The following is a 9,038-nucleotide window of genomic DNA, read 5'->3' on the forward strand; positions in this document are numbered from 1 at the left end:
ACCTGTTCTTTGAGCAGAATTCACAAGGCCAGGAGAACCGCCAAGTTGCAGACTAGGTTTATCTGGGATAGTACCACCCCATCCAGATCTAAGGATAGTCAAGTCTCAGATCCTGAAGCTCCATGCACCCAAAGCCACTTGGTCTTGCCAGGGTTCAGCCAAAGTCTGTTGTCGTCCATCCAGGCCTTCACAGCTTCCAGACACAGCAAGAGGGCAACCACAGCATCATTTGGATCATCAAGAATGGAGATATAAAGCTGAGTATCATCAGCATACTGATATCTCAACATTATGATGACAAATAATCTCATTAGCAGTTTCCCATAGATGTTGAAAAGCAGTGGAGAGAGTACCAAGCAGGATCTCTCACTCCCTGTCAACACAGGCTGGGACTGGACCTGGAGAAAGGAGTTGAACCAGTGCAAGACAGTGCTGCCCAGCTCCAATCCCTATAGTCACCCAAAATGATAATATGGTCAATAGTACTGAAGGCCGCTGAGAGATCAAGGAGAGAAAATGGATGTATATCCCATCCCACTCTTTCCAGAAATCATCAACAAGTGTGACCAATGCCATTTCTGTCCCATAACTGGGCCTGAATCCTGACCGAAAAGGGTCCACAAAATTCATTTTATTCAGGACCCTCTGAAGCTGCCAAGCACTCATCTTTTTTCACTACCTTCCGTAAAAAGGGAAAATGAGAAATTGAACAAAAATTGTTCAAACAGGTGGGATCAAGTGCTGATTTTTTAAGGAGTGGTTGAACCAGGGCCTCCTTAAAAGGACCTGGGAATATTCCCTGCTGCAGTGAAATTTATCACTGCTTGCACTCACTAGTCACCAACCTAGAGGCATTCATCAACCCGGTGGGACAAGGATCTAATTGGCAGGTAGATGCAATGGCAGCATTGAGGATCCTGCTTCCTCAGGATCAAACAGTTCCCAGATAGCTGGGCAAGACCTCTCCTTAGGCATTTCACATGACCTGGACCATTCATGTTTCTAAACTGAGAACGAATCCAAGCTACTTTGAAGGATTTTTTTCTGTACGACCTTGGAGATAATCACCCAGCCCTCCTTCTTCCAGCACTGCTCTAGGCATCTCTTATCCCTTTTTAGAACCTGCAACTCTTCTGCAAACCACAGGGAGAGTTGGGAACAATGGGTCAAGAGAGGCTGCATAGGTGTGATCCTTTCCAGAGCCCTGATGCCATCCTTTGGTTCCAGGCCATTACCAAGGTTTCGCTAAAGCCATGTACAAAGTCCCCAGGTTGTCTCCCAGCTCCCTCTGGAACTCATTTGGGCCCATCAGTCACAAAAGACAGACCATTCTAGTGGCCCTGCCTCTGTGCAGAGGTGGCAGCCTAAGAGAATCTTAAGGATACCAGGGCATGACAGGTGCCATTAGGTCCTCCGCCAGGTCACATTCCCATTGTTCTGACAAGACAACAATGTCTGGTGTTAGCCCGTTGAGTCAGGCCTGAGGTGATCTGGAATAGTACTATGGCAACCCAGGAATGGCAGGTTGAAATCCCCCAGCCCCAAGTCTGGGGAACTGTACTGACAGCTCCAAAATTGCCTCTAGCTCAGGCAGGCAGGTTGTTATGCAGCAGGATGGCTGGGACAGTAGCAACATTCCCAACTGATCCCTTCAGTCCAGACAGTCTCACAACCAGAAACCTGGGGAGCAAAATCCTCTGAATGGTGACTCTCAAATGACCACTGCCATGCCATCTCTCCTACTTTGGGCTTGGGATGGTGCCAAACCCTAAACTGGCCTGGACACATCTCCAAGAGGGGAATCTCCCACTTCTGCAATCAGCCAGGTCTCAGTAATGCATGTCAGGTTGGCTTGCTCTTCCTCAGTAAGGTTTTAGATAAGGGAAGCCTGGTATTAACCAATAGCAGCTGAACCCAAAAGCCTCTTGAAGGGTATGTCGTTCAGGTAGAGAATGAGCCCAGGGGGCTGCAACACACCAGTTCTACGCATTGGGGTCATCTTCCCCTGTAATGGCCTGCTTCTGGCTCCCACATTGCACCCCATGCTTGCCATCACTCTATGTATTGTTCTGCCCCGCATTCTGAGATGATTTCCCCCCTCCCTTTGTAGAGCCAAGGGTTCTGCCATCCCCTCTACCCACTCATTCACTCCTGCAGACTGGGGGGGGGGGGGGAAGAGGAGAGAGGAGTCCCCAGTGCTGTAACTTAAGCTATCGGCACCAGCAGGGGTCCCACCATTCTATTCCACCACCACATATGCAACTTTCCACCTCAGCCTATGCCTCTCACTGGCAAGCCAGAGGGAAGATACTTATTCTAGACCCTCCACCTGACTTATCAGAATGGGGGCTGCAACCATCCATCCTAATATACTAGCCACTTCTGGCTGCATCAATGGGTCCCCAGTCCTCATCTAGTATAGCTCCCACTGTCATATACAAACATATGAAACATAATTTAAGTGGTATCTAAATAATGTGTACTAATAATAAAATTAAAAAAGTGTATTTTAAATATTTATGATCTGCAGACCGTAAAACAGAATGGAGTTTATTTTCCATATCACAGAATGAAGTCCTTCTATATTCAAACTATTCCTTCTCCACAAAAAATCAACTGGCTAGCATGTAATATTCTGGCTAGCTTCCATGTGATGCAAGTTTTTGATTAAAAACTTAAATCTTTCATACATACATACATACAATAAGAAATTAAATACAGCAACTATTTAAAATCACGTGAGTAGTTACATTATACAGGCTTGAACTAAAACATTCTTTAAGAGACAAAGGTTTAGCTAAGACCTGTTATTCCAGAAAGTAAAACCTACTTTATTTTAAATTCACCCCCTCCTACACAGAAAAAGATACTGGTCACTGCTGTTGTTGAAGACGTTTATTAGATACCCTTTGAGCACTATGTACACAAAAAGGCAGCAATTATTTCTTAGTTTCTTCTTCCTTAGATAGGGTTTTGATAATTTCCTCCTTTTTTGCTTGGAGACGCTCTTCCCGGCGCTTACGGGCCTCCTTGGTCTTAGACCTGCGGGCTTCAGCCTGGTCACTGAAGAATAAAAGAGTGCTCAGATAGTTTAGCAACGAAACATTACTTTTGAGGCATCCAGTGATTATTTGTGTCAGCTGCACCAAGTATTTCCCCAATATTATTAACAATGCTTCTCCTCTTAGATTAAATTCTAACTTGTTAGCTTTTACAAGAGGTAGCAATGACTTTTCTTTTTCCTCAACTAAAATCTAGCTATCTTGCTATTTATGAGGAGCACCCTAAAGATTTATTTCTGTCGCTCATATACAAACTAATACAAACTCACTAAAGTTAACTCCCTCCCAATGTTTATTTAAGGACTGCTTCCTTACAGGAAATATTACCCTTTTGTTTGAAAAACCCTAGGTACTTAATTTTCACTTCCTGCTGCAAATTAATGTGGATACACTAATTATGTAATTTGATCAATTCCACATAGGAGGTACATAATACCAAGTAATCATATTAAGAAGTCTTACTAATCATTGTACTTGCAAGAGTCTCTCTTAAAAAAATATTCAGAATTTGCAGTTTTTGATGAACTGATATGGTTTATTGCCTACTTACTGTACTTTCTAATTAAGTGCTGCACCTATAAATGCTGTAACCAGATTATTTTGAATCACACTTCCCAACGCAGAAAACCTACACACCAAACCTTATTTTCCAATATCCGTTTTCCACATTTTTATAGTTCTTAATGTGTAACTCCTCACTAGTGTTACATTCAAAATTGTTAATACTGTTACAGTTAATACTCTGGTTCCTTATATGAAAAAAAAAGCATTACTGAGTAAATAAATCTACCTAAATTTTAGTAAGGTACTTACGCCAGAAGCTTCTTGCGAGCCTTATCTGCCTTCAGCTTATGGATATGCTCCATAAGAATCCGTTTGTTCTTGAACACATTACCTTTTACCTTCAAATACAAGCTATGGTACCTGTAAAGCAAAGAGAAAAAATTGAGTTTGTGTCTTAAGAGTACTGAAGAAAAAAATGCAACTCTAATAGAAATATTTGTCTAGATGTTCTGCCTTGGCATTTGAAATGTGGACCTTATATTCTCTTTATATGACTTCCCCAATTTAGTGTGCAGCAGAAGTTGTGAACTCTCATAGGCTCCAGGCAGCATATGCTGTGGAATCTAGCAGCCTGTTCACCAAACATTTAAGAAATTGACTTTATGTCGCAGTCAACATTGCTAAGCAGCTTTATCTAGAATGTTCTGTTGTGAGATAGGGCCCTAAGTAAAGAAAAATAAAGCAACAAATATTTTAAATGGCAGGACCTGTAAACAGACTATCTGCTAGACTTACATATGCCTGTCAATTTTTTTGGACTCCCTGTATCTACGTAGAAGACGCCTCAAAATTCTCATCCTCCTCATCCATGTTACTTTTTCGGGCATACGAGCATTAGCTGTACCCTTTCTCTTTCCTGGAGAGCAAAAGAGGTGGGTGTTAATCCATTTTTGATATATAATATTTGCACTTCTCCATAACCTTAAAAGCTTTTCTGTGCCTTATCATTACAGAAGTCTATGTAAAACTGATTTTTTTTAATTTCAGAATTGTAGGCTGAGTATATTATCATATAACTATCTATAAACGAATTATAATTTGATATAAAGCAGGGGCAATCAGTACTTACCAATGCCCATGTGCCTGCCCTTTCGACGAGCCAAGGTGTTTTTCCTGCATCGAGCTCTTGAGTGAACAGTCACAGGTTTACGGATTATTAGGCCATCTTTTATTAGTTTTCTGATCTGCTGACCTAGAATGGCAGAAAATCAATTACTAACAGATGGTACTAAGGCATGGGTCGACAACCCGTGGTTCCGGAGCTGCATGTGGCTCTTTGAGCCTTCTCCTGCAGCTCCCAGCCTCCTCTGCCATTTGCAGAGACAGGCTCTTGCGCTTCCCTTCTCCCTCTCTCTCTCTCTCTCTGTGTGTAAAAAAGAGTGGCCTCAAGGTGTTCTCAGACGAGCTAACAAGCTTATTGGGTGGGGCTCCTCCCTTTGCTGCATCTCTGCAGGAAGCAGGAAGGGCAGGAGAGACCCAGCCCAATAAGAAAGTGTGTCAGCTTGTTGGAGAACAGCTTGAAGCCAGCTTGCCAGGTGAGCAGAAGATCGCAGAGAGGGAAATAGAGGTTGCAGAGAGGGAAGGGAGAGAAAAGAGAGAAAAAAGAGAGAGAAAACTCATGCACAGCAGCCTCTAATTCTTTTTAATTAAATTACTTAATCAAGCCCCCCCCCTTGCACGCCTGTGCACAAGTTTTGCGGTTCCCAGAGTTTTCTTTTCTCTGGGAAATGGGTCCAAGTGGCTCTTTGAGTGTTTGAGGCTGCAGACCCCAGTACTAAGGGCAAATTGGTAGATATCACATGAAGAATTTTATAACTTTGCATAAATATATGTAAGCATGTTTACTTCCTGCTCTAAATTTTCAGTTTCCAAATCAAGTTAAAACAGTTGAATGGCCTTTGATACTGTCTTTCTCATTAACTCATCTATTTTTTAGTCTAATACTGATTAGTTGAGGCAAGATTTTTCTACTGTTCAAACACAATGCTTATAAGTGAAATCTGGATAGATATACTTATTTTTAAACAATAAATTTTAAGTATGTGAATCCATTTGACATTATTATCAGAAATGTCAGTTTCTGTTAACATATGCAAGCATTATTTGAGGTATACAAAATATTTTAATCAGCCATTTTGAGGTCAGAACAAATTACTACAACCTCATCAAACATGTTCCAATACTGGAAAACTTGTCTGGATCTGACTAGTAGGTATCCAAAACAGAACACTTAGAATTATAAGCAATCCATTCTGATTACTTCTAACAAGGCTGGAACATCCCATTTTGGGACAATACTTCCACTGAGAACAGAGCCTGAACTGGGCATTCTGCAGCTGGTAAGGAATGTGATTTGAATATACTCGAAAATGTTTTACATGTCTCTAAATGCTACAACATAGGCCTCCTATACATGGCAAATGATACTTACGAGAGTTAGCATTAGCAATTTCATTGGTTTCATTAGGATCCAACCATACTTTTTTCTTTCCACATCGCAAAACGCTGGAGGCCAGCCTCTTCTGCAGCCTTAACATACTAAGGAAAAGAAGCACATGTAAAAGATGCAAGTCATTCAGGAAAAAAACCCTAATCTCTGAAGATGACATGGGAAATTATTCTAAGTATCTAAATATAATTAATTTTGAATAGATAAAATGATAGATTTATGTAGGAATCTTAGGTAACAGCTTGCATGCTGGTTAATCAGGACCTGTGAAGATCACCACCTATACATGCTTGATTTTAGGTCTTTTAAATGTAAACACTAAGGATTTAATATATTTTGTCTGATAAATCTTGCTTACAGGGCAACTTTTATTAAACAGATTCTATTTCATGAAATTCCACCATTTAAATCTGCTTTATACATTATGGTGAGTTATAAAGAAAATTTCAAGATTAAAAAACATTGTGTAAAAAACACAAGTTATTTAAAACTGATATTTTTAATGAAACAACTGTTGCTCAATTGTTTCCTTTGCAAGAAATTATTTTAGCGTACTGGCTTATAATTCCCATTATCCAAACCAAAATGAAGGGTATCAAATTAGCCAAAGATCCCTTACATTGGATAATTTTGTTCACATGACTTATAGGAAATAAAAACTAGGTTTAGGAAACAATAGTTTCAAATTTACCAATTTAATACATTTCAATAGTCAGTGTTTAACTAAGAACTATGCCTACTGTATAATGACACAAGTTTTCCTTTCATAAGAATCTGTATAATATACATTTTGAACTATGCCTAAGTTTTTCGTCTAACCAGGAATTCACTTTTAGGTCTGTCTCTGTGGAATTGCAAGAATAGATTTGTAATCCACAAAATTCTTCAAGACAGAAAAAAGCATTTGTGCAACTTAACATTACTGGGAGGGGACATACTGTAATGAACAGGATTGCAATTCTAATTCTAATTTTTTTTCTAATTATGTTTTTAGAAATATTTATCTTTATGGTTTTCTTCTTTTAATGTTGTGAACCACCCAGTCACTTTGAGAAGAGAGATGAGCAACAAATTTAATAAATTAAAAAACAGCCTTGGTATGAAAAAGTATTCTGAATATGTATCTAACATGGCCATCAAGATGAGACAAAATTATTTCAACCATCTAAACATTGTATCTAGTTAGTTTAATATATTCGTATGAGGCCTTTTTACATAATAACTATTATTTAAAAAAATCCTCTCGGGGAAAAAATTTTTGGGAGGAAACATCATGACTCCTAGATTTTACTCTTTAAAAGCAAGATTCAGCTGAAAATAGTAAAATTGTAAGATCTGGGACGAAAAGATTTGAGATTATATAAAATATAGCAACGTGAAAACTGTTCATGTAGTTGAGAACCACTTGTTCGGTAACCTCCACAATGCCTCTACAGTCTTATTCTTAAAATCTCAATTAAATAAATCCAATTACTTGTAAAGAAGAGAGACATGCAAAAGACAAAGAGAATATGCTCTAGAAATAGGCGGCGCCAAACCCCACGAGGCCGCCATCGTCTACCGATGTCTGCTGGTCCTCCTCCCCTCTTCCTCCCGCAAAGCTTCCCGGGCGCCTCGCCGTCTCTCCCTATCGGCTATTGAGACAGAAAGGGGCTCCCTTGCGAAAAGGGAATACTTGGTAGGAAATCCGGAGATTCTTTCCCAAATCTCAAGTGCCACGAGTCACGTTTTCGTCGCCAGGCTCTTCCAGGCTTCACAAGGCCTCTAGGCCGCACTCCTAGTTCGCCTAGCCGCAGCCCTTCGCCCCTCCGTTCCCTATCAAAGACTTTCACTCCAACCAGTTGCCTTTCGGACCATTTCGCCAATCTTAAGTTTCATTACTTAAGACTCAGGCCAGGCCCTTAAGCCCCTTCACAACGAGCAGCTCACCTCATGGCAGCAAGGCCGACAGCACTCAAAAGAAAGAAAGGAAGGAAGTGGTGGAGGGCCAACCCATCTTACGTAATGGGCTGCACCACTCGCTTTCACCCCAATCCTATCCTCGCCTTGCCTTTCTCACTTTTTCTAAAATCCTGTTTATTTTCTATTACACCCTTAAATCTGATCCTAAAGGCTATATCAAGGAAGACAGGTGACGTTACGTGTAAATGAAAATATATTCTTCCCTCAAATGGAGACAAATGGTATCATCCAAAGTATTACTACGCTTGCGCACATCTCTTGGTATGTTAGCACGGGGTGGGCAATGCGGGGGAAAGATTTTGTTTGTGCCACGAACTTGCGCGAAGCGCTATGCGCATGCTCACATTTGATGCTATTCATACAAATGCGTTATCGGCGCATGAATGCTCAAAGTAACTCCTTTTTTTTTAAAAAAAAATCTATGATTTCCTCGTAGCCTTTATTAGCCATTAGCCACTTCCGCCATTTTCCTCATTTCAGAAAGTCACCTCAACAAAAGGGAAAGATTTTGTGTTTTTCTAAATTAGGTTTTATTTTTAAAAATGTTTAAATTGATTGAAAAATTGGTTTAGAAAGGCGAATAGTTTTCCCATATCTTAATGCGGGGAGGGGGTATTGCGACTGAGAAAACAGAGACAAACCTACAATACGGGATTCTAATTCTCTGATCAGAAGATGGGCTGAAGAATTGACTTGAATTCCTCCTCAAGCATTCTCTATTTCAAAATATCCTTACTATAGGTAGTCCTCAACTTAACGACCACAATTCAGCCCAGAATTTATGTTGCTGAATGAGAAATTTGTTAAGTGAGTTTTGCCCTGTTTTACAACTTTTGCAACATTTGTTAAGTGAATCACTGCAGTTGTTAAATTAGTAATAAGTCAAGTGAATCTGGCTTCCCCATTGACTTTGCTTATCAGAAGCCTGGAAAAGGGCATCACATAACCCCAGGACACTTAATTGTCATAAATATGAACCAGTTGTATCCAAATGTAGATCA

At 40.2% G+C, this 9,038-nt stretch overlaps 1 protein-coding gene across 1 annotated transcript; it reads right to left on the reverse strand.

Moving 5' to 3' along the window:
- Positions 1 to 2,877: 2,877 nt before the first annotated feature.
- On the reverse strand, positions 2,878 to 8,110 carry RPL19 (ribosomal protein L19). Its single transcript, XM_039359084.1, has 6 exons — positions 8,005 to 8,110; positions 6,058 to 6,164; positions 4,696 to 4,818; positions 4,362 to 4,482; positions 3,876 to 3,986; positions 2,878 to 3,063 (listed from the first exon to the last, which is right to left on the reverse strand). The coding sequence occupies exons 1-6, from the start codon at positions 8,007 to 8,009 to the stop codon at positions 2,940 to 2,942; spliced, it is 591 nt and encodes a 196-aa protein (XP_039215018.1). The 5' UTR covers positions 8,010 to 8,110; the 3' UTR covers positions 2,878 to 2,939.
- Positions 8,111 to 9,038: the final 928 nt, after the last annotated feature.

Source organism: Crotalus tigris, unplaced genomic scaffold (genome assembly GCF_016545835.1).
Source record: "Crotalus tigris isolate CLP2741 ecotype Arizona unplaced genomic scaffold, ASM1654583v1 scf7180000019068.10715455, whole genome shotgun sequence".
In the NCBI taxonomy this organism is placed as follows: domain Eukaryota; kingdom Metazoa; phylum Chordata; class Lepidosauria; order Squamata; family Viperidae; genus Crotalus; species Crotalus tigris.

Excerpts from the sequence above, each read along its gene's own strand:
- RPL19 (XM_039359084.1), bottom strand. Across the intron at positions 4,483-4,695 it reads GGGCAGGCACATGGGCATTG|GAAAGAGAAAGGGTACAGCT; the intron begins GTAAGTACTGAT and ends TTTGCTCTCCAG. Across the intron at positions 3,064-3,875 it reads GCTCGCAAGAAGCTTCTGGC|TGACCAGGCTGAAGCCCGCA; the intron begins GTAAGTACCTTA and ends TTTATTCTTCAG.